The sequence below is a fragment of the Anolis sagrei genome, chromosome 6 (assembly GCF_037176765.1).
Source record: "Anolis sagrei isolate rAnoSag1 chromosome 6, rAnoSag1.mat, whole genome shotgun sequence".
In the NCBI taxonomy this organism is placed as follows: domain Eukaryota; kingdom Metazoa; phylum Chordata; class Lepidosauria; order Squamata; family Dactyloidae; genus Anolis; species Anolis sagrei.
In genome coordinates this window covers 71,138,910-71,165,235 of record NC_090026.1, presented here as the reverse complement: position 1 = coordinate 71,165,235, position 26,326 = coordinate 71,138,910, and the positions used below count along the sequence as shown (strand labels likewise).

The window sequence follows — 26,326 nt, the reverse complement described above, 5'->3', positions numbered from 1 at the left end:
TGCCAAATGCCAAATGTAGATCAGATATTAAGTTAACTGCAATTAAAATTCCTACCTAATAAATTAAAACATAGGTAATTCTGAACATTAAACTAAAAAGCCTTACCGTAAACCTGCATCTTCATAATGAGGGTGATTCACAATAGGTCGAAGAGTAGACAATTTTACACTTGCCATTGTAGGCATTACACCAGCAAAAACAGCATCTGAAATATATATTTTAAATATCAAACTATAGGAATAGTCAGAAAAATAACAGTACACATGAAAAACAATATTTATAAGGCATTCATTTTCTAAAGAGCTCAAAAATATATATATAAACATTTCCTTGTAAACTTGGTTCATAATTCCTCTTTTGTAGGAAAATATACAACATACAGTAAAAGGTAAAGGTAGTCCCCTGACATTAAGTCCAGTCATGTCTGACTCTGGGGTGTGGTGCTCATCTCCATTTCTAAGCCGAAGAGCCAGCGTTGTTTGTAGACACCTCCAAGGTCATGTGGCCAGCATGACTGCATGGAGCGCCGTTACCTTCCCGCCGGAGCGGTACCTATTAATCTACTCATATTTGCATGTTTTCGAACTGCTAGGTTGGCAGAAGCTAGGGCTGACAGCGGAAGCTCACGCCGCTCCCCGGAATCGAACCTGCGACCTTTCGATCAACAAGCTCAGCAGCTCAGTGCTTTAACCCACTGCGCCACCGGGGGCTCCACAACATACAGTAGGCTTCTATAAATATTTAATTGCTCTTTTAGCGTCCAAATCACACATGAAAACATACACAAGTCCTCTACTGTACACAAGTTTTTGTATTTTAAAAGCAATTTACGATTACCACTGATCATATTTTTAAAACTTCCTTTCTTAAATGACACCTGTAGTAAAATACAGCGCAAAAACTCTTTAGAATAGTCTGATATTGTAATATATAAGATGTACAGAACATAAGACCTAGTGAATATGTTATGACAGACACTGCAAAGAATGCTCTTTTTCTTTTACCTTGTTTAGTGTTTGCTTTGATCCATAACAACAGTTGTTCCTGAGGTAGGTTGCTAAATTCTCCAACAATGCTCCATTGTTTCTGAAGGTTTGCTATTCCTTCATATGCCATCATTGCTAAAATTGCCAAAGCAAGTGTTCTAGGCTGGATCATGCAAAACACGCACCCAAACAGCTGCGCAACAAATGAAAATGCACTTATTTAATCTATTACTATCTAATAATGTTGATATTTCAAAAATTCATACATATCATTTCTTGTGACATTTTAAACTTTGTTATACATTTTCCACTAAATCTAACTGTACGCATTTTATTTATTTAATATTCAGGCAGACCCTGAATTATGAACAAGATAGGTTCTGTAGGTTTGTTCTTAAGTTGAACTTGTATGTAAGTCGGAGCAGGTACACTTTTTAAATGTAACTCCTGCCATTTTTTAAAAGTTCTGGATAGCACAGAGAAGGACTAATACTCTAACATTTGTTTTGCTATGCATGGCTCTGTTCAGATGAATTCACCTCATTTTCTGTCCCTGTGACAATTGAGTTTTGAAAATTTTGGGTTGCTGTGGAAACAGGAATTGGTGATAAAGCTTCAGTGGAGACACCTTTTTTCCATAGTTGGTAAAGGAGTGCATTTCCCTTACTAGGGGCAGATTTCCCATCAGTTCCTGTAGTATCACCCCCATTTATAACTAGGAGTGTATGTTAGTTGGATGTTTGTAACTTGGGGACTGCCTGTATACTGCCTTTCAGAGCAAAGTCTCCCCAGAGAGATATCTATATAAATAAAAATGTAATGTTTGTTTGTGAGATTAACAGAACTCAAAAACCAGTGGGCTAATTGGCACCAAATTTGGACAACACACACCTAACAACCCAATGTATGTCCTTCACTCAAAAATTTTTGATTTCGTTATTTGGGAGTTGTAGTTCTTGGGATTTATAGTTCACCTACAATCAAAGGGCATTCTGAACTCCACCAATGATGGAATTGAACCAAAGGTGACACACAGGACTCCCATGACCAACAGAAAAAACTAGAAGGATTTGGTGGGCATTGACCTTGAGTTTGGGAGTTGTAGTTCACCTACATACAGAGACCACTGTGGACTCAAACAATGATGGATCTGGACCAAACTTGGCACAAATATTCCCTATGCCCAAATATCAACACAGACAGAGTTTGAGGAAATAGACCTTGACATTTGCAAGTTCTGGTTACTGAGATTTATAGTTCACTTACAATCAAAGAGCATTCTGAATGACAGAACTGGAGCAAATTTCCCACGCTGAACCCCATCACCAACAGAAAATACTTAAGGCCATCCAGTCCAACTCTCTTCACCAGGGCAAGAAAATCTAATCAAAGCCCTCCTGACAAAGAGCCATCCAGCCATAGATATAGATAGATATATATGATTCACGCACACACAGATATAATATCATAGATTTGAAAGGGACCCCTAAAGAAGGACAATGATATATTGCATATTCCAGAGTAGGCAAACCAGACAATCTCCACATTAACACTGACAAAGAGACAACAAGAAATACTGTTTACCCACAAGCATAAAGAAATTACATAGATTAGAAACCATTACTTTATTTTCCAGATGAACAGACTGGGCCACAGCAATGTGTGGCAGGGGACGGCTAGTATAAAATAAAAATTAAACAATGAAACAAAGGTATAAAACATTTAAAACAACCATAGATACAAGTTAAGAGAATATTCAGATAAGAATATAAAACAACGAGATGTGTAATCCCTTTCAAAGTCAGGGAGGAGACTATCTATTAGGCTTGTGCAAACAATGAAAATAATTGGGTTGTTGTAGGTTTTTCTGAGCTATATGGCCTTGTTCTAGAGGCATTTTTCCCTGACGTTTCGCCTGCATCTATGGCAAGCATCCTCAGAGGTAGTGAGGTCTGTTGGAACTAGGAAAAAAGGATTTATATATCTGTAGAATGACCAGGGTGGGACAAAGGACTCTTGACTGTTGGAGCTAGGTGTGAATGTTTCAACTGACCACCTTAATTAGCATTTGATGGCTTGGCAGTGCCTGGGGGAATCTTTTGTTGAGAGGTGATTAGATGTGCCTGATTGTTTACTCTCTGTTGTTTTGCTATTGTAATTTTAGAGTTTTTTAATATTGGTAGCCAGATTTTGTTCATTTTCATGGTTTCCTCCTTTCTGTTGAAATTGTCCACATGCTTGTGGATTTCAATGGCTTCTCTGTGTAGTCTGACATGGTGGTTGTGAGAGTGATCCAGCATTTCTGTGCTCTCAAATAATATGCTGTGTCCAGATTGGTTCATCAGGTGCTCTGCTATGGCTGACTTCTCTGGTTGAAGTAGTCTGCAGTGCCTTTCATGTTCCTTGATTCGTGTTTGGGCACTGCATTTCGTGGTCCCTATGTAGACTTGTCCACAGCTGCATGGTATATGGTAGACTCCTGCAGAGGTGAGAGGATCCCTCTTGTCCTTTGCTGAATGTAGCATTTGTTGGATTTTCTTGGTGGGCCTGTGGATGGTTTCTATATGGTGTTTCCTCATCAGCTTCCCTATACGGCCAGTGGTTCCCTTGATGTATGGCAAAAACACTTTCCCTCTGGCTGGATCTTCATCTTTACTCTCGTGGCTTGTTCACGGTCTTGCAGCTCTTCTGATGTCCGAGGTGGAGTATCCATTGGCCTGTAGAGCCCAGTTTAGGTCCTAGGTTCAGTTCATCTTACATTGACACAAGATAACAGGGGAGCATTACCCCCAAGTTTCAGAAAGATTTGCACATCTGCTGATTTTTGGGAATGTTTTAAAGTTTTGACAAAAAAACTTTTTTAAAAAAGCCACAACAGCTATCCCCTTGAATGTATGACACACAACTCAACAAAACCATAGAACTTCAACTTAGGGATTTCCTCCCAGTCCAGCACATATTATCAGTCTTCTTTGCAGAATTCTAAACTGCATGGCTGGCTGCTGCTGCTACGGAAGGACAATAACTCTCCCCCATTCTCACTGGCTTTCTGATGCTAAGAATTCTAGGAAATGTAGTTTAGGTAAGAGCCTTTTGAATTCTCTGCCACAGGGGTTTCCACCTTTTCCGAGCTACATTTCCCAGAAATCTGTGCTCTCTCAATATTCTTCCTAACTCTCTCAGCTCTTCTGGTCCCGCTGCTTGCTCTCATGGCTATAGGAATCCTGTCTCTTCTTAATTTAAAGAGGAATGGCGGCCTCTTTGGCTTCAGCTCGCTTGCACTAAAAATGACTTTGGGATACTTTTGAGGCTTCGAGATTTCAAACGAAAAGTATTGGGTGTTATGATTCTTCAGTTTTTGCATGCCCCCTCCCTCCGGCATTTCTTAATTTCTCTTCGTATAGAAATGTTATGAAATAATACGGCATACGAGGCACGAACGACTTCTTTGCACAGCCCTACTATCTACACATATCAGACAATGTTATTCCATAAGGATGAGGCCACCATATAGAAGACCCTCTTTTATACAAGCCTATCTAAAAAAAATCTTACTTCGAGGATGGATTTAGGGCATGGATGAGTTTAGGGCATGAACAGTTTCCTACGAATGGAAAATCTCCATTAAATAATCTGTAGTCAAAAGTATTTTAGGGCTTTAAAAGTAATCACCACCATTTTAAGCCAGTCCCAGAAATGCACTGGCAAGCAGTGCAGCTGGAAACGGAATCCATGTCTACATTCTGTTTGTTTATTCCCTGTTAGGTGCTGAGAATGAAGGTACTTCATTCACAATATCTTAATATAAGTATCCATCATTATATTTTCTACAGTTAAAATTAAATAATTTTCCAACTGAGATGGATTCCAAAATTGACAGCATGAATGTAGAAGCAACCAATAATAAAACCCAGTAAACGTGATGCCATAAAACTGAGAAAGTAAAACACCTCCAATTCAACCAGCTAAAAACCAAACAAGAAATATTAAATTATACATACTGTACATTGAAATAACCAAAGACAGTCCCTGTGTTACAAACATCCAACTGACAAATGACACGATTAAGAACAGGGGTGAGGGAACAGTAATTTCGTAACCAAATACAACTAAATATATTGGCATGCCAAGATTATTTTAGTAGTTTCTTTGTAAAATATGCAAATGTTATCATTACATTAAGTAGTGCAATAAAAACGAACTTACTTTCTTTGAACATATCAAGGATATCATGATGCACATATGTGGTGTTAGAAACAACTTCAGTCTCATAATTAAAATAGCAAGAATAGTAAAAAAAATAAGCTGCAGTGCATGGTATACTATCTGCAAACAAGGAAAGAGATATAAGAAAATAATTACTTAAAAGAGCTGGCTTAAAAACAACACACAACAATGTTTATTATTTTACTTCAAATTTTCTATATGGAAAAAAATCCGTATTTTTTAAATATTTAATCCCTAAACTATTCATGGATGTAAGACCAATAAGAAACAAGAACATGCCTCCATAGAACTAACAGAAATGGAAGAGACTGGATTGTATGAATTCCTATTGTAATTCCAATATTTTACTGTACTCTAAAAGATTGAACTGCCTTTGGTTGGAAGTGGGGGAAAAAACAAAACCTAAGCTTCCATGATGCACCTGAGCACCATTTAAGACAGTGGTTCCAAAACAATTATCCGGAGACCACCAGTGGTCCCAAGAACTCAAGTTCCGTGAAACAATTAAAATTCTAACATATAGTTAACATATTGTGTGTGTGGTCTTTTTCTTTTATGGTGTCATAAAATACTTCCCCTGCTTTTTAGTGGTACCTAATTTCTTTACCTACAGCTCTAGGCGGTTTTCGAACTGCTTAGGTAAACAGTGAGCTGGGCTGACAGTCGGGCGCTCACTCTGACCCGGGCTTTGAAAAGACAACTTTTAGGTTGGTAGATCTTATTGCTGCTGATGCTGATTTACCAGCTGTGCTATAGCCTGATAATCAAATAAAAGTCCAGGAATCGACTGAAAGTAAGTGATGATTTTTGTGTAGCTTTGAGCAATAATATTAACCCCAGGATTACCAACTTGTAAAGAAGATGCAATCTCAAAAATCACATTGATGCAAACCAAATTTAATTTTCTATTAAAATGTTATTTTTCTATTATAATAGTACTCTTAATTCATGTTACTATTAAGCTTAATGAATATGTTTAAAGTTTTGACTGAAGTTTATTTTTAGATTAATACCCTTTATTATTCTTGAAACTTGTGGTCCCAGCTAACAAAGAAAAAATATCAAAATGGTCCCTGGTCAAAAAAGGGTTGGGAATCACTGATTTAAGAGAGTCTGACTTCATGTTTAACCTTAACTTTTGGCAAGCAGGAATAACATTTTGAAGCCTAAACTCTGTCATGAAACATCTTCCTCATTAATATATTTGTGATACTAGAAATATTATTATGAACATTTTTCACGAGCACTACAAAATATTTAAAGGCATATTTCCAATCACATCTAATGAGGAATTTTCAGTCATGTAATGCTATCAGGCAAGAAGTCCTAAGGGTCTTATATTATTTTTTTAAAAAAAAAAAACAAAGAAAATATTTTACACTTAAAGGATGGAATTCTTACCTCTCCATGATTAAAAAGATCCTCATTTCTAAGAATAGGTGAAAAAAAATCAAATATGAAAATTAAATACTATATTGATCAATATTCCCTCTACCAGTTAAATATTCTCTGTTTAACACAATCTGAATTAAAATTGTTGTCCCATCTGAATTCCACAAGAATTACAAAGCTAAAGAGAGAGTATGGCCATCATATTTATTTTATGAACTGAGGGCATGCATCCTTCATCCTAGGTTGCAAATGACAGACCATGGATGCTGCAGTGACTGAAGGATGCTTGACCATCCAATGGCACTGAAACCAACCAGGACTGACAGAAAGCCACACTTACCATCCACATCATAATTCTAAATACTGTATAAACTCATGTATAAGTCAACTGAATGTATAAGTAAAGCGCAAGTTTTGAACCAAAAATATGGATTTTTAATAATAACGATAACAACAACAGCATCACATTTTATTTAGACCCAATTCTCATCACGGTTCACGTAGCGGTATAGCAGTGTTAAAACACAGCACCACAAAATGTGTAAAAATTGTTGTTAGCCCACATTAACTGTAAGTTTTTGTTGTGTCTGATGAATAGCTGCATCATTTCAGAGTATCTGTTCTGTTAATGTGCCTGAAAGTTTCAAACAAAAGCACAGGATTTGTTTAATTTGGAAAAACTTGGTTGCAAGCCAAAAGAATTCTAAGATTTTTTTCATTGGCCACAAGTTGCTCTAAACTTGTAACACATTCTGCAGTATAAGAGGATAAATGATTATTTCTACAAGGGACTTGACACATTGGACCTATGTAATACTCTCTATTGTAAAGCGTAGAGCTATACAGTGATTCACTTTCTTACATGACATGCAAAATAAAGCAATACTATAAAGCAAAGGCTACACAACATATTGATAGTATTTTATGTAGTAGTCCATTACACTCATCATATATTTACCTTTCAGAGACTTTCTTCTGAAACGGAATGCACTGAAATACAAAAGATTAGAAAACAAACGTTTTTCTTTACACATATACACTTCAACCATTCAGCCTGTAATCATAAACTCAACTAGATTGAAGCAAACTCCAAGGAACTCTGTGGGATTTATTTTGTAGTAGGCATGGACAAAAATGTACGGTGGGTCTTAAATTAGACTTTTGTATTGGAATAAACAATATTCTGTTTGTCCATAGCTATTTCAGCCTCACAAATCTTTAGTACATTTTCTCTGCTGACCCTGACAGTCACTCTAAACAGGCTACTTGGGTGATGGCGGACTTCAAGTGGAAGTAAAAAGGATCCACTGTGCAATTTGTCTTCTCTTTCTGAAATGCTATATTTCATCCAAACTACTCTAAATTGTGCACTTAAGTTTAAAAAGTACTTAGATATGCATAGTGCCGAATTCAACACCTACTAAATGTGGTGTACACCAAAATAGTATTGGTGTAAATGCAAACATACAAATGAAATATCTAACATGTCTTCAATTACATACTTTGGTATGTTTACACTTTCCCCCCAACAGTACTCTTTTTTAAACAATTATACGTGAGACACAAAAATAGGAGAGGTGGCATTTAACGTCACGTGAACAGATGTATTGTCAAGTTTGATGGGCCCTCTGCACCATGGCTATTGTATTTTAAAACTGGAACCAGTGCAAAAAGGAAACTACAGCAGTTCTTGCAACAGTATCCCTTAATGGAATGTAAAAAACTCAAGATAAGCACACATATCCTATTCACTGTAAACTAATTGTACAAGCGTGATAGAAGGAACAAACTGAACCAATCCATTGTTGCTTTTGAGAACACCTGATCAGAGAGTGGTAAAAGACCTGATGGTCACGGCTCTAATTATATGACTGGTGACCATGTTCCCTGAGATAATATCTGATTGTTCGAGCTTGGCCCATGTAAGCCACTCCGAGGCCCCTTTGGGGAGATGGTGGGGGGTATAAATGAAGTTTATCATCATCATCATCATCATCATCATCATCATCATCATTGATTCAACTAGGTAGCACTCTTAGCCTTGAAAAAATACTTTTAAATGAGACTGAACTAGCTTTGGTTATAGCGTCAGCTGGCTAGTGGAGTACTTTCCTTTACTGCAATCTGCTGTCATTTCTGCTCGAATAAGTCTTATAGCTCATTGGTGCCACAGAGGCTTATCTTAAGGGCCATCTGTGGCATGGATTGAACTGGAAGCTTATTCAATGTGCTATAACTTTTTTTTTACACACACTACATATTAAATGTAAACCAGCTTTAAAATAAAACCAGTAATGGTGTACCTTTGCAACGATTGCTAAAAAAACAACCAGGACAACCGGGAGAAGCAGGGTCTTCATGTATCTTATTGGAGTCTGAAATGCAAATTGAAAGGTAGCAAATTATATACACAGAAACTTTGCAATACAAGTACATAGTTTTCTTCTGTGGAAATAAAATACTGCTATATCAAAATATGTCAGATCTAGCCAAGAGGACTGATGATGAGGACTGATGTCACAAAGACTTGCCAAAATGTATCATCATGCTTGACTTGCATCATCTCACAAGCCATCATCAATAGAAAAAAGCAAACTCAAAAGGTTAACCTATATTACAATTTGTTTTCATGTTCCTATTTCTATTTAGTGTTATATTACTAAATCTCAATGATATCTTCCAGTATTTCAGACAAGTTCTTAATATATGGCAAAGGTCCCCAACTAAGGCCTGTGGACCGGATGCAGCCCTTCAAGGTCATTTACCCACCTCCCGCCCTAAACTGTAGACTTAAGGTTGCACTAAGTCTGAAACAACTTGAAGGCCCAAAACAACAACAATCCTAATTAACTTGACTATCTCATTGGCCATTGAAATACTGGTAAGTTTATATTGGTTAAAATTGTTCTTCATTTTAAATATTGTATTGTCCTTTCATTTCTTGCACTGCAAATAAGATGTGCAGTGTTCATAGGAATTTATTCATTTTTTCAAAGAATAGTCCAGGTCTCCAACAGTCTGGAGGGCCATAAATCGGCCTCCTGCTTAAAAAGTTTGAGGGCCCCTGATATATGGTCTCTTACATAAAACAGTTCAGAGGTTTTTTCAATAATCCAAACCATAATATTGTCAGTGGGTGATAATTACCTCTTTTTCCATGAAATCAAACTCTGCAGCACAGGTGTACATTAAGGTATCAAAATCTCTATAACCAATAAGTTTTGCCTTTAACAGGTTGCTTATATGGGCCTGGTAAGAAATTACATTGAAAATGTTGTCAGCCATTTCATTTGACATTTTATTAAAAAAGGTATACAATTATGGATTGTGTTATATGAACTAAAACAATGCATTGCTAAGAAAAAAGTAACACAAGCATTTTGGACTAAGGATGGCAGTTAATTGTAAATAACAGGGCAATTTACATGAAGTACGAGAAACACCAAGCTATGGATGACGGATAGGTTGCAGTTTCCTGTTAACATGATTTATGATATACCCAATGGAAGCCATAAACTCCATAATGATGATTGAACTAACTGATCTCAAACTATATGCTCAGAAATCCATGTTCTATGAAGACATAACATATTATGCTTTTGCGGTGTATTTCGCCATGTTGGACTGCCAAGAAAAAGATGGGGATAACAGTAAAATGAAGGAAGACAACACAGTTATTCTTCAAACTTGTAGTCACTGCGCTGAAAAGGTAGCATTTGACCTGCTCTGGACATTAAAGGCTGCTAGTTTCTAGAGCAAACTCGGGTAGCGCTAGCTTTCTCCAGTTTTGGTTGCTATGTGAGCAATTATTTATGGCTGAATAAAATGAAGGCTTGAATACCTTAAAAGGTATTCAAAAATTTCAGGTGAATCCAAAAACAACTGCCAGACTATTTGCTGAAATTTGCAGTGATCAATTTTCAAAAGTTTTCACTGGCTTAAAGTTAATTTTCAGACAGAATTCATAAGGATAAATTTGTAACGACCAAAATGTAATAGAAATATATCTTATACAAATGATACATAAACGTTGCATGATAAGAATGAAGACAGTCTGTTTCCCAACTTGTTTCTGTACCTTTGAAATAAAAAGAAACAGTTACATGATGTAGAAAGCTAACAACATGTTACAATGAACTTGCTACTTACATCATCAGTTATTCCAAATATTAGACACATCAAGAACTTCAGGACAATTGTCCCAAAGAGGCAAATAATGGCTTCAATTGCCTACAAAATGAACATTGTTAGATGGAGCAGAGCAACAGCACTCAGTATTGAGTGGAAGAGACATCTGACTGTAGGATAACCACATAGTGTTAAAGGTTTATATAAAACATTTGAGATTAATTTGCCATTGTCAAAATATCCATTGTTAGAGGATGGGTAAATGGGAAGTTGGCCTTTATTTGGTGACTACTATTCTACCTCCCTCCTCATCCCCACTGCTCCGGATCAGGAAATTAAAATGACGAGAATGAACGTTTTGTATTCTACCACTAGTACCGCCAGTATCTTGTTTATAGCATCCCCCCCCCCCCTTACAGATCATGTATTCAACCATGACACAAAGTAACGACATGCAGTTTAACGTTTGGAAATGTGTAGAACCCACAAACCATTTTGAGGGCATCCAGCATAACCCTCAGGGGTTTTTTTTTGCAAGAAATGTTTCCCACATCTTCTATAAACGTGGGGAGGGCGGCGGGGGGGGGGGGGGTTGCACATATTTGGTGTTCTCAGGAATTGGGACAAAAAATCTTTTAAGTTTTAAAAAAAAAATTAATGACACTATCAAACAGAGCAAGAGCCCATGAAAGACCAAAGCAGCTCCTCGTTCCCAGGCAATTGCAATGGCAGTGGTGGACAGGAAACAGAGGCATGTGTGGCAATAGCTGTTGCTTGCTGGTATTCACCCAGAAATGGGAAAAGCCACATAATTCTGGAGTAGAGACAGGGCAAGCTGAACTCAGCCACTGATCCCCGCCCTGCAAGCTGTGCTGAGGCATCTGTGCATGGAAAAATGAAACTGTGGACACCAATACCACCAATCTGGTGGTCATACTGCATGCATACTATTTGTTCTAGTTTTTACTTGTAACACAGAATTAAAATAAACCATTACTAAACCAATCTTTAAAATAGCATTACAAGTCTCCTAAAATAGCAATTCAAACAAATAATCAGTCAGCAGCTGATCAATCTAACTTTATCATCCCAAATCAGGGTAGAATATTATAAGAAGACTTCTGTCAACATGGCCAGATGTCTTGGGGAAAAGCTATTTGCAAGGTTTCACATTAATACTTCATTATCTATCTTACAGTAATTTTTTTTTGTTTCAGTCATCCAAAGACATATATTGGTATTTATAATGTAAAATGTCAGTCCTTACCCACTGAGGAACACTTTGTATTTTCAGGTAATTGGGACTGATTTCAAGAATACCCTAAAATAATGAAAGTGTTATATTAATACTTTTAATTCAACAACAGTCATGCAATGTTTTCCTGTACGGTATTCTAGAAGCATGGAGCAATAATCCACATTACTATAAGCAAAGTTAGGAGATTTCTGAATTCAACATTGTATACCTTATATGTATTAAACAAACTGATACGCTTATTGGAGCTATGAAGGCCTTCGGAAATAAACAATGATAGAATGACCTATTCAAATAGCAAATTCTGTTCACCCTCAGAACAATGGAACATCAAAGGAGGGCAATGGAGCAGAGTGAGAAAAGTGCCTAATAGAAAAGTTATACTGAACCAGAGATTGGTGGATAAAAGAAGAACACTAGGACAGGGAGTGGAAGCATTGCAAGTGGATTGTAAAGCTTATATTCCTACTACAAGTATAATCATCACAATTCATACATCAACCATTCATAAAACAATGATCTAACTATCAATGCAACCAATTATCTGAGTAAGTCACTTTGGGAGGTCTTTGCCTTGAAAAGTTGAATAGTGATGTATATTGTTTTGGCACCTCGGGAATTATTGCAGGCATTTAGGAAAATAAAACAAAAAAGTACTCCATTACTAACTTACCCAACAAACTACCAAAGAGGCAGCGTAATAGGATGTCAACAACATAGAGTTTCCAAACATAAGGACAAAACATACTGCAAGTGATGCCTAAAGGGTGTAAATAAACGAACAGATTTTAATGCAATCACCAATATAACATTGGAAGTGTCACAGCCTATGTCTGTAAGGCCCAGGATATGATGAACAATATAACACAGATAGTGCTTTTGAGATAACATTATTCCATCTCTAAATACTCATCATCAAATATTCTAGCTTCTTAGTACAGATTTTAACCAAAACCCATCAGAAGATCTTTAAAAAGAGTACTGCATAATTTTAAATGTACCACAGTAATTATCTTTTCCCATATCTTACTTTCTGTTATATTTAACACTAACCTGTCTGACAACAAAACTTATTTTAAATAGTTTCTTGCAGCAGGCTTGGGATATAATCCTGTATTTGCCTTTCTAGAAGTAAAATTGAACTTAATGAATCTGATTTCTGAAAAGGCTTTCACTGTTATGACATTGTCCTATGTAGATTGTACTGTCACACTGTAACTGCACTGATATCTAAACAGAAGGACTTTTGAGTTCAGTGATAATAATACTAGAATTCATGTCTGATTTAAAAAGCCTACTAAAGCCTAAACTAACCAATGTACAATGGATAAAATATTTAAAATATTAAATATACACGCAAAACCATTTAGAAACAGACTCATTAAAATAGTTCAAAACTACAGTTAAAATAGCCAGGGAGAGATAACTTGCGCTTAACTGTAGTTTTCAAGTGGTAATCTGTGAATTCACACAAATGGGTTATACTGCACTTCAGCAGTACATCATTCAGAGCTTTACATATTCATTTTGGCAGTAGCCTCATCCACTCTGCATGCTCCCCATCAAAGCACTTCCCATCTAAACACTCAGCTCCCTGGACACTGAAAGCAGCAGCCCAAGGAGCCAAGGAAAGGCATGGCACAAAGAGGGAAGGAAAGATAGGGTGTTCGAGTTCACAGATGACCACCTGAGAAGTTAGTTACAGGTAAGCAAACTGTCCTCCTTATTCACCCTCTCTGTGACTCACATAAAGAGGAGACTAGCAAATTACTAACCATAGGAGGAGGAGGAAAATATATCACACAGAAGAAGAGCACAGCCCTCTCAAACACAGCCTCTAGCTGCGATCTGGAGGTCGACCTGTAGCATGAAATAAAAGTCAGAGGACTAGACCGTGTGGCAGTTCAGCATATATCATGCAGAGGGATGTCTCTCAGAAATGTGGTTGTTGCACCACCACTTTGGTGGAATGACTTCTGACATAAGCAGAAGACTATTTGCCTCCTAGTTAATAAAAATAGGCAAATAGTTGAGGTAATCCATTTTGAAAGTCTCTGATTAGAAACTAGAACCCCCCTTCCTTGTAGACAAGTAGCACCAAAAGTGTCTTGGAGATTCCCGAGATCCAGATGTATAGTGGAAATAAAAGGTCCTTAATATCTAAGCAATGTAGTGGTCAGATTCTGGAAGATGGATGGAAAAGAAATGTCCTGATTAAAATGAAAAGCAGATGTGAATTTAAACAAGGATATGTTAGTCCTGCTTCTAGCTGAGGTGACTAGGAAGGTGGCTTTCCAAAAGAGTAATCTGAGGACACAAGAAGACATGTGTTCAAATTGTTTCTTTGATACATAAATAAAAGAGCAGGTCAAGACTCCACTGTGGAAGTGGACAAGCAACAGGAAGGTGAAGATTCTTATAATCATGCAAGAAAATATTTGCCAGTGGATCAGAAAAACATGAACATTTAACAATGCATCAAAAGTGCCAAAATAGCTGCAAGAAACCACCTGAGAGAGGATAGTGACAAATCTCTGGGATATAAAGTAACTTTAAAATTCCATAATGCAGGCAAGAGGTGCATCTCATTACATGATTCCCTTGAAATGAAGGAAGTCATAAAATTTTGATCATTTGTAGAATCAGACTCTTCTAGATGGCTTCTGGGCCACTACAAAGATTTGCTTAACTGAATTTGATTAAACAATTATAGAAAAAAAATTCCAAGCCATTGTGTGTAGGTCTTGAGATGCTCAGCTTTGCTGTTGTAGAATCTGCATTTCTGGGTGCAGATGAAATCTGTGAAACTACCATTGAGAAAACAGAGGTGTGGTGAACTATGGCTGCCTGAGCCACCAATATGTGAATAATATGCACTTGACCTTGTCCTCTTGAATCTTGACCAGTGTCCCAGTGGTAAGAAGAAATGGAGGGAAAGCATATATGATAGAACCTCTCCAATTGAACAAAAATGCATCTACGAGAGAGATCGCCTTCCTAGAGGTTCTGGAGAAGATCTTGCATGGCTTTGTTCCAGGGAGAGGCAAAGAAGTCCACTGACTGGATACTCCAAATCACAAAGATGCTGTGGAGAGTGTCTGATGGCAGTTTCCAGTCATAGGATGCTACAGTTTCCCAATGCAGTTTGCTATAATGTTTTTCTCCTCTGACACATAATTGCTGAGGGAAGAACAAGGTGTGAGGTGTGTCCTTCTTGGAATCAATGAAGTAGCAGGAGAAAAAGCAGATGAGATGCAGATGAGAGTGGGACAGGCTCACTGCCATCCTTGCGTGCAGGAGACTTCACCTCTTCTTCTAAAATGGGAGGAGGGCAAGATCGATAAAATCCTACAGAGAGTGTCCCAGAACTGTATGGAGTCTTTCCTTTTGACAATATCGTGGACCTACTTGTCCAAGATAATGGTGTTCCAAACATGATAAAATTGTTGAAGCTTGTCTTTGAATAGTGGTGCATGAGGTGGTGGCATATGGGGATGTGTAGCTAGGGTAGCAGAAACATTGTTTTCCATTCGGTCATACCTAATATTAGTTTGATCAAAATACTTATATTTTGAATTGCTTATAGAGACCAGAGGAATTTCCTATCTCTTCACTGTTCTCATTTTATGTGCATGCTTGTCATGAATCAATATCTGTAAAAAAGAGACCTAGCTTATTGAAAGGTAAGTTTTTAATCATAGCATTTGTTGAAAACCCCACAGCCAAGCACATCAGTATATGGCAACATTACTTATAACAACTTTCCCAGTGCAGTATGCTTTGACAATTGAATTTGATGTCCTACAACAGCACAAGCTTCTTGCTTAAGCAAAAGCACTACTCTTTCTCCCATAAAAACTTTTGATGGATGCCCATGAAGGTGCACAGTTGGTTGAATCTTTGAAAGAACATTTCATAGTCAAATAAATCAATGGAGTCAGAACAACTACTGAACAGGCTTGAGATGGTACTTAAGGACACAACATTGATAACAGAGATTGAACAAAATCCTTGAGTTGCTTACACAGCATTGCAGCAGTTCTTAGGGCATCTGCATACAGGAGAGCTTTAAGTCTTACTTCTCAATTTTTCCTGGTACATAGAATAAAGACCCAAGAGTGACAGCACAATTAGACAACATGCACTTCATCATAACAGAGAAGGCATTTAGAATAGGCATTTCTCTCAGAGATCTAACACTTCAAATATTTCTTAAAGAAAGCCATAGAGGCCATTATCATGGTGTTACTGATCCACTGCAACATGACAGAGGAATAATCAAAGCAGTCCAAAGCCAATCCAAAGTCAGACTATTACCGAAACGCAAGAGAAATCAGTCAAGAAACAATTCTGAGTCAAAATACTGAAAAGATATAATAGAGTACAACTGTACCTCCAAATTCTTTTTAAGGAGCTGTTGTGATGTAGGAAGTGGATGAGGTTACTGTCAAAACACTTATGTCAAGCTCTAGAATGTTACAAATGAGGCCCTGCACAGCCACAACATAACCCATTTGTGTGAGTCACAGAGACTATGAAGAATATAGTCAACTATCCTCATTCTTGATCAAAGACCACACCCTTACAGATTAATTATAAATCTAAACCTTTAAAAAACATCTTAAAGATACAAATTATAATTTGACAAAATGTACAGATAATCAAGACTTGTTTTAGGAAGAAAACTGGAAGCAACAGTATTATAATACTTTAATGGGGGCTACTAAATTACCAGAAAGAACTGAGTAAGCTTTGTGAGTTCTCAAAAAATTCCCACACCAACTGCATCCTGTGTCCAAAAATTCCTCCGTGTTACATAACTGTAATGTGTGCTTGTTAAGTTACAATAAAATAGATCATCATATGCTGTTATAGGTCACCTTGAGGATTGGGTTTAGCTAAAAAGAATGATATACATTTTTCAAAACCAACTAACTTTAAATTCATTTGGTACATTATTAAACATATATTTTTAGATTTAACTCTAAACAAAATGTATAGTAAGCATTACCATATGTGCAAGAAGTATCTTCTGTAGTTTGCATGGATCAATGAATCCTAAAATATATATACCAAAAAGTGACGCCACCTGCAATTGAAAAGAATAAAATAATTGAAAGTATATTCTGCTGAGAACAATATTTTAAAAGTAATCTGGATTCCAAACAATTACAGTATGCCATTCATTCTACATGGTGAGGTAAAGTTTAACTTGGTTTTCTAAAGAAACAGCATGGGAAGCTATTTTCGATGCGATGGAGTTTTGTCATATAGAAAAATCAAGAGGGCAAAAGTTCTAGTTCTAATATAAATATTAGTAGCAATCACAGCTATGAAAAATGATGATTTCACAGCTCTTTATTTGAAAAATACCATGCCTTTACACATTTTAATAGTGAGCATAAATAGGAGTCAAAATTCCTCAAAACTGTCATTAAAATGGTTTTTTTTAATTCACAGCTGTGATTGAAAAGCAGACGATGGGTGATATCTCCAATAAAGGCCACTTTCCTCACAGCAGTAAGCAAGGAAAAACAGACTACTTTTCATAAATAAATAGATCAACTCACATCTTTTTATTGGCCGCAACATCCTGATTAATATTTAGCCTAAACTGCACAAACAACAATTAAAGGAATGCCAGCTGTTTGGCCTAATCACCTTGTTGTCCCCTGGCATTTATGCCATCTTCATATAATTGTAAGCCAATACAATTTAGTAGAGGGCCTGCATTATAAAAAAGGGAAAAGAGTCTACACATATATATCTATTTTCCTTCTATGAATGTTTCCTCTGCAACACATGAGTGGAAGAGAATGCTATTGTATTCCATTTTGATGGGAGATAGCTGGCAAACCCTTCTTCTACTTCTCAAAAAGGTCACTAATCTGTAGAAGTAAATATGAGGAAGTGGTTTTGCTATTTTTATATCAGATCACTGTGAATTCAAATAGTTTTAGTTTTGCTGTTATCTCTTTTGTTTGCTTTTGTAAACAAAAACATTTACTGGAAAACAGTACCTTACTTTTAGCTCAGAGGAAAGGTGAAGCCATATTCCAATAGCATTACAATATAAATTACAATAAAATAAACAACATACCAGAACACTTTTATTTGCTAGCAACTGCATGACATGAATAAGCTCTACATATTGCCCAAAATACACTGTGCACAACAATTAGGGTTGTAGTGTTTAATTAAAGGTTCAGTTAATACACTGAGAAAAAGTTACATGCAATTATTGACACATATTCTTAAATAAAATTATTAAACTTTTAGATGATTAACAGTCATTTTTTTCTTCTCCTACAATCGGAAGACTGGCAATATTTACGTTTTCTGAAATATGCAGTTTAGGACATCATGAATTCCAGTACTTGAAGTTCTCTGCCACTACCCTAAGTACTCTGCCACTACCCTAAGCACAGGAAAAAACCCACAACTATTCCATGAAGGGAACTAGTAAAACACTTCATGATCATACATATGTATAAACTTTGTGTTGCTATGCTTATTTTTACTGGAAAATTAAAACACAAATTTACACTTGAATAATTACAATTTGTTGTTTTACCTGTGTTAGAAGTACAAACTGAGCAAACTGCCATGGAAGCATGAAAAAAACATTAGAAACAGATAGTGCAATCAGGCTTCTTCTATTAACATTCTGAGTCCTTGGGGAAGAGAATAAAAGAACAGTAAGTCCAACAATATTGTGGCTATTTATTTATACAAAGAGCATCAGAAAATTAAGTGTTGCAGACTAAAAGTTCACTTAAGACAGTCACAGCCATAAAAATGTAATTTAAAAAGCTTTGGATAAATCCCAGTAATTAATATGAATCATCACTGGCACAGAATATCAACACTGGACAATAAATTAGAAAATTATACATACAAAAGAAATACAAATCAAGGCACTAGGAAGTCATGATACATAAAAGAAAGCTATAACATTTTATGTGCATGCAACACAATAATGACAATTACAAAACTACTGGTTCATCTTGAATGACAGGAAATGCTAGAGATATGAAGGAACTCTGGCTTATCAGTTATGGGAAGTTTTGTAGTGCAAGGGCTCAGCTCCCGCTTTCATTGTTTTTCACACACCCAAAAACAGAGACGAAACAGAGGTAGGAAATCATTTCTACCATAGTAACTGTTTTTAAATAAGATATTTGCCCTGAATGTAGCAATAATCTGTTCTAGATTGAAAGAAGAGACAACTGAGTGGTTTTACAGAAAATCCTCAATACAGGTTAACCTGATATTGAACCATGGCAGATGGTGATATTCTTCTGTACCACTCCTAATCAAGTCAATAATAGCTACAGAAAAAATATTGTAAACACAAGATATCTGTTCCATTGACAGGTACAGAAAAAAAATGTAAAGAACATGTGGCAGTACAGCTATGCCAACATTACATAATCGCTGAGAATTACAGAATACTCGCATACATGTGTTTCTTTCACTGTTTCCCATTAATGTTTTCCTTTCTACTCCATCTTTACGGCTAGATATGATGATAGGGAGTTCTTTGTCAGTGGAATAATACTGAAAAAAGCAGAGATGCAACTTTCTGTACAGAAAACTATAAGCGCAGTAGTAATACATTCTCCACTATATGTGGATTAAAGCAATACACTATTTTAGTTATTTTTAAAACATTAATCATACTTAACTAATGAAAAGAATAAAAACTACCTGAGAATGTAGGTTAGTAATAGCATCTGAAGCACAAGGAATGGGTATGAGAAGCTTTCACGAAGTGGGGGAGTCCACATCACACGAGTACTCTAGAAACAAGAACTTAGGTTAATTCACAGCATGTTCCAATTTTTACTTTTCTTCTTCGTTAAAACACTGTATTGGAAGACAAAAGTACTGAAAATCATAGAAAATTTCACCAGAAATATTCAAATATTTTCCTGAGTGGTGGGTCACAATATTAGCCAAAGTGTTTACGCAATCAACAATATAGGTATAATTCCAGTGAGCTGAAAATAGAGCATAGCTGTCCCTGTTCACAACAAGGATGATAAGCAAATCCCCAATAATTATCAACCTACTAGTCTTTTAAATGCTGACTCAAAGTTACACAGTAAATACTTCCTAAATAAATTGGGGAAATGGAAATATATTAATGATAATATTCACTCTGAAGAAGATGATTTTAGGAAAGGTCAGATTACTGTTGACCATAATCTGATTTTTAGCCCAACAAGGAATTGTTGGTATTATCAAATATTTGTTGCCTTTGTTGACTTAGTAGCAAACTTCGATTCAATTGATAGAAACCTGTTGTGACTTAAACTCATTAAAACCAATATAGATAAGTCGCTATTATATCTAATCAATGGATTCTATATTCTGATATGACTGATAGAATAAGTGTTTCTTGCTCAACAACTGATCAGTGTGACCAACCTACCTCACCATGGTTGAAGAAGAAACACGCCACTGTAAGCACACCTCCCAATATGTTTCCACTGTAAAGTGAAAGAGGAAAAAAAAGATTGGCAATTGATCTTAAACTTTTTAAAGATAGCAACTAGGGGTGTGCAATTTGGCTAAACACGGTACCATTTTTTGGTGTCCAGATTTCGGTGCCCCCCCCCTCCCAATTCGTTTTTTTAGGAGACTCTCGGGGTGGACAAAATTTTGTTTTTCAATACAGCAGCCGAAAAAATCTGTTTTGCTCAGGGAAGATCTGGCCCATTGGCGGCAATGGGGGAACTTCCCAGGCTCCCCTTTTTAGGGCATCAATCATTTTTAGGGCATCAGTCCTAAGAAACCACTTTTCCTGGGATCGTTCCTCTTCATAACCTTGAACTATTATTTATTTATTTACTGCATTTCTCACTCCGAAGGAGACTCAGGGTGACTTACAAAAAAGGGTTGAGGAATCCTTTCTCCTTATATCCTTCAATAACACTTAGGTTTAAGGCATCTGACGAAAGGAACCACCTTTTTTAGCTTCATTTCTCCTCAACACCCTGTCAATGAAGCTAAGTGAAGGCACTCTTCAAATACTTATGTTAGTGGGAGCCACACCACCTGAAAGAGCATTAGCAACTCTCTCTTTTAAAAAGATATAAATTACCTCCACATTTTATGGCAGTTTTAGAAATTGCAAGATACCTCTTCCCCACATTTGAAGGGCACCATCGATGTCAGTTTCTTAAGTGTGTGGAAAGTAAATGCTTATGCGTTGCTACTTGAATCAAAAACCAAGGCAAGCAATGCAGAACAGCTGTGATCGGCAATGAGAATTTAGATCACCAGAGGACTGATGCATGATCTGTCTCTTTCAGGAATCTACTCACAACAGAAAAATGAAAGCCCAGCTTGGCTAAATGACATGTTGTGGCTTTCTTCTTTTCTGATTGCTCAACAGGCAGGACTCACAGGGAAATCCCATGCAGGTGCGTGGCTGCCTCTCCTTGCTCCACATGTAACCAAATGAAACCAAAAGTAGCCGTTGTCAGCAGCTGCGTGGTCTGTTGCAGCTGGAAAAAAATGGTGATGGTGCCTGTGCTGTTACGGCTGGCTTAAAGAGCCGAAAGATCTGGAGAACGTTTTGAAAAACGTATCTATGCACAGCCCTAATAGCAACTACAAAAGTTGCACTAAAGGTAATATGTCATTTATTAACAACATGAAACACATGCAACTACATATATGTGTAAAGTAATTCTTTTCTACAACATGGTACTATTCAAAATAGTCTCCACCAATGGCAATTGCATTTGTTGATTAACTACACTTTAGGGTTAGGGACACAGTGTTAAATTTCAGTAATTAGAAAGAGAAATAAAATCTTTCCATCTTTCCTTTTTCAGAAAAACTGAGAGGGTGCAAGCCTGAGACTTAGAATCATAGAATCAAAGAGTTGGAAGAGACCTCATGGGCCATCCAGTCCAACCCCCTGCCAAGAAGCAGGAATATTGCATTCAAATCACCCCTGACAGACGGCCATCCAGCCTCTGTTTAAAAGCTTCCAAAGAAGGAGCCTCCACCACACTCCGGGGCAGAGTTCCACTGCTGAACGGCTCTCACAGTCAGGAAGTTCTTCCTCGTGTTCAGATGGAATCTCCTCTCTTGTAGTTTGAAGCCATTGTTCCACGTCTTAGTTTCCAAGGAAGCAGAAAACAAGCTTGCTCCCTCCTCCCTGTGGCTTCCTCTCATCCACTTATTGCAACTCATCCTTGTTATAATAAATTATGGTTTCTGGACACATCAAAAGGAATGCACTGTCACTTAATGCGATACAATGCTTTACAATACAATATAAGCACTTATTTTGAATGTGTTCTAAAATGTTAGAATTCTGCTGCTCTAGAACTGGCTTGGAACATGGCAAGTAAACGGTGAAGTAACTGGGTTTTTTTAAAATGTAGTTTCTAACCAACTGCTTTTCAACACTGCCATCTAGGGGATTAATAGAAACACAATTTAAAAATAAAACTTCTAAGATGCTTGTGAATATGATAGCAGATAGTGTGGTTTTATACTGGTAATTGTAATGTTTTAAATGTTTTGATGCTTTCTAACCTTGTTTTAATTTTTTAATTGAAATCTTTATGTAATTGTATATTGTTTTTAAGGCACTGAATTATTGCCTATGATGTAAGCCGTCTTGAGTCCCCTCAGGGTCAAGAAAGGCAGGATATAAATATAGTTAGTAAATAAATAAATAAATAAATGCTGACATTTGTAAAGTAGGACACCCAGCAGTTTCTTTAAACCCTATTTTTTGCTGCCATCTTGAAGAAAATTTAGTATCCAATAAAGATGTAAAACTTTATTTTATCCTCGAATGAACAATTTCTGGTGTTTATGCTCTACTGTGCTGGATTATGATTTCCATTATTTTCAGGATTTTACTTCCATAAAAAATTACTTGCACAAAAACACTTTCAGAAAAGAGTGCTTTGCAGAACATAAATTGTTTCTATGTACAATATTCATTTTTGCACACACAATTAAAACAACTTCCACTTCTTCATTGTGATTGTTATTAGAGACCTCTGCATTACTGACAATAGAGGGAAAGCATATAGTAGTCTGCAGCCAATCCAGCACTAATGGATTGTGCCCCTCTGCACCCATGCTTCCATCTACTAAAAATATCTTATTTTGAAATTCTGCCCAGATGTGAAAAGGTCCACCACAAAATTGCCATATCAGCTCTCTAAAATTGTCGAACACTCCTTGGTACAAATTATCTGGGTGTATAATGTTTCTGTTCAAATAATCCATTATCAGATTTAAAGTCCCTTTGAGATAGACTGCTCTTAAATAATTCAACCATTTTTCAGACCACAACAGTATTCTGAACAACTCTTTTAGCAGCTATTGTGATCTCATTCCACATTGGTTGCAAAGCTATACTTCGACAGTGATGTTGCCCACATACTCCTGCACATTCTTGTGTTTCATTTTGCTTGCAAACCTCAACATTGGCAGCTGACTGCCTTCGTTTCCAGCAAATGTGTACTTTGTCCCTTTTCTTACTGTGAGCAATCTTTCTAAATTAGAGATCTCAACCTGTGGGTCCCCAGGCGTTTTGGCCTACAACTTCCATAAATCCCACCAGCTGTTAGGATTTCTGGGAGTTGAAGGCCAAAACATCTGGGGACCCACAGGTTGAGAACCACTGCTCTAAATGGCTAATTGTGATAAAGTAATACATGCAGGGTAGCTGTTTGTCCAGTTTAGTCAGGATAGTAGGGTTTGAATTTAGATACAAGGCTTGTGGATATGATACCTGATGTTAAAATGTCCTTTAACCTTCTCCCCAATCTCAGAGCCACAAGGGATATTGCAGTGTGATTTCCATTATCCTGAGTCCGCATGGCAGTAATCAAAAGTGACGGGAATTGTTGTTCACTGACATCTGAGAACCCAAACTAGGTAAAAACTAAATAGTACCAACCACTATGTAAAAATATTTGATTCTCTGTATCCACAGATTCTCCATCCATGGATTTAACAGCCCTTTGAAGGCAACCATAAGGCTGACATGGCCCTCAATGAAAGAGTTTGACACCCTTGCCTTAAATCTACTACCTTCTAATTTCTCGATTCTATTATTTATTCTTTTATTATTATTTTCTTTCATTCTAGTGAAAGCAACCATAATCTTTCGTATGTTTATTTCTGCCTTGAGAGGAGGTTTCTTCATGCTTTTAATTCACTCTTTTCGCAATTTGCAAAAAACCATAAATATGGAGACAATGAAAAATTAGTCTGAGATAGCGCTTTTGACTTTCAGCTGCATTCAACCTACAATAAGATATTGTCCAAGCAGGGAAACAGCTGAACTCCCCATTGCTTCTAGAATAACTCCAAAGGATTAAGGACAAAACAGAGACATTTTGTTTTAAATAGCATCTCCCATTCTAAATTTATTAAATCTTCCAACATCTCTGACATTGGCAATTCTACTTCATTTGGTACCAGTTTTCTCAGTGCACTTGAAATCTGAACCTCTCTATTTTAACTTTTGTCTATCGTTAGTGGATTCTTGTTTATCTTGAAAAAAACTAATGTTACCAATACTTTTATATCCTTCTTTCTCAAATAACTTATCTGAACTACTGTATTCCTATGTCTTCTTCTGAATGTTTTGTAACGTATAATATATTTAATAACTAAAAAATTAACTAGTATATTAGCTTTTCAAACAATGGTTTATTTTTGCTTATGTGCATCTTACCTTAGGTATGTGCCATATAGGAAGAACACTGAAACCATTAATCCATTCAGAAGAAATATCACAGTCACATAAAAACAAGCAGGATCTCCCATTCCTATCAAATAGCAAAAAACATTAAAACAGAATTACTACATTGTATTTTAACTATGTCTATATTATGGTCAAACTCTTGTGTGTGGTGGTGCACCTTATAGTATAACTAAACATTGTTCATGTTTTTTAAAAAATAAAAACAAATAATTTTAAAGTTTATTTAACAAATGTAACAAATTTTACACAATTTCTCATGAAAATCTCACAAAGGGGCTTATGTAAATAATAATAATAATAATAATAATAATAATAATAATAATCATTTATACCCGCTTTATCTCCCCAGAGAGGAATCAAAGCAGCTTGACATAAAAGCATTTGTATCCAATTTAAAATATACAAACAGTAAAACAGAATTAAACACAAACAGCACTAAAAAAATCACTGTTAAAATCTATATTACAACAAACATTAATAAATGTATATAATGAAACAATAAAAGCATGTGGGAGGGGATCTTGCTTCTCTCCTCAGAACAAGATTGTCTCTCAATACAGGCCAGCTTGGTTCCTCTTACGTTCTAGATATTTCTGAATAGCCTTGTTATAGGATTTGGAAAAATCAGGGCAACCTCAACTAAGAGGAGAACTTAAATAGAGATTATTACTATAAAAGTATATAAGGAAGTACAGGGCATTCAAAATGTATTTGGATGATTCATCAATATATTAATCACCCATCTAGTTTAAGTTTTCCCTTGCCTTTTTATTATACAAAGGGGACATGTCAAAGTTGAGGAGATTTCCAATCTATCCATGAGGATAAATAAGACATACTATCAGGCCCACTAATCAAGACAAATTTTCTCTATTATCAAATTACATGATTTGGGCTGCCAACTTGCCAGTTAGTCCCCACTAGAATTAGAACAATCAGTTAGTGAGTAATGAATAAACACACAAATGAATGTAATGGATTCAATGCATGTATTCTACTCAGGACTAAAACAGAGTTTAGGAAATATTTGACACTATTCCTGAATCCAGTAATTACAATGATTACAGTGAATCAAACAGTATAAGGAAGATGTAAGCATTAGAAGCTACGTGTGATACATGGCTAATCTACATAATGAAATTTATTATAATTTTATATTTTGTAGTTTTCACAATTAGGAGGTTGTAATTTCTTATTTTGCTATAACAGGGAAAGGACAATGAAAAAAATCCAAATTACACTAAAAATACATGGCAATTTTGGTGTGTGTGCACAAGCAGGCTACATTTGTTGCCAACCCAATCATACTTCAGATTCAATGTATAACAGTCTGATAATATATAACCCTTTTATAACCTCTTCATTTGCTCCAATTCTTGGCTCCTGAGATAGCATTGTCTGTATTCAGCACAGACAGGGGAAAATGTGTTATGTTTTACTTGGCACTAACACATAACCCCTCTCCAACAACTATAGGATAGAAAATATGACGACAGAAGTGACAGCCACAGGGGCTTGTGTTAAGGGCAGTTTATTGTAAGACTAGAAGTGAAACTTTTACTTCCTATCCCAAAAATCTC

General features: G+C 36.4%; 1 protein-coding gene across 1 annotated transcript in view; it reads right to left on the bottom strand.

The window, feature by feature from the left end:
* The window catches only part of DPY19L1 (dpy-19 like C-mannosyltransferase 1), a 56,701-nt gene that overhangs the window by 7,422 nt on the left and 22,953 nt on the right, over nucleotides 1-26,326 (bottom strand). Inside the window, exons 7-21 of the mRNA XM_060781624.2 lie at nucleotides 24,717-24,810; nucleotides 20,427-20,484; nucleotides 19,700-19,791; nucleotides 18,564-18,663; nucleotides 17,001-17,078; nucleotides 12,663-12,749; nucleotides 12,002-12,055; nucleotides 10,756-10,836; nucleotides 9,754-9,855; nucleotides 8,910-8,981; nucleotides 7,565-7,596; nucleotides 6,616-6,643; nucleotides 5,194-5,313; nucleotides 1,006-1,180; nucleotides 107-206 (exon numbers count right to left, since the gene is read on the bottom strand). Of these exons, the coding sequence (XP_060637607.2) occupies nucleotides 107-206; nucleotides 1,006-1,180; nucleotides 5,194-5,313; nucleotides 6,616-6,643; nucleotides 7,565-7,596; nucleotides 8,910-8,981; nucleotides 9,754-9,855; nucleotides 10,756-10,836; nucleotides 12,002-12,055; nucleotides 12,663-12,749; nucleotides 17,001-17,078; nucleotides 18,564-18,663; nucleotides 19,700-19,791; nucleotides 20,427-20,484; nucleotides 24,717-24,810 (1,273 nt within the window). The remainder of the gene's footprint in view (nucleotides 1-106; nucleotides 207-1,005; nucleotides 1,181-5,193; nucleotides 5,314-6,615; nucleotides 6,644-7,564; nucleotides 7,597-8,909; nucleotides 8,982-9,753; nucleotides 9,856-10,755; nucleotides 10,837-12,001; nucleotides 12,056-12,662; nucleotides 12,750-17,000; nucleotides 17,079-18,563; nucleotides 18,664-19,699; nucleotides 19,792-20,426; nucleotides 20,485-24,716; nucleotides 24,811-26,326) is intronic.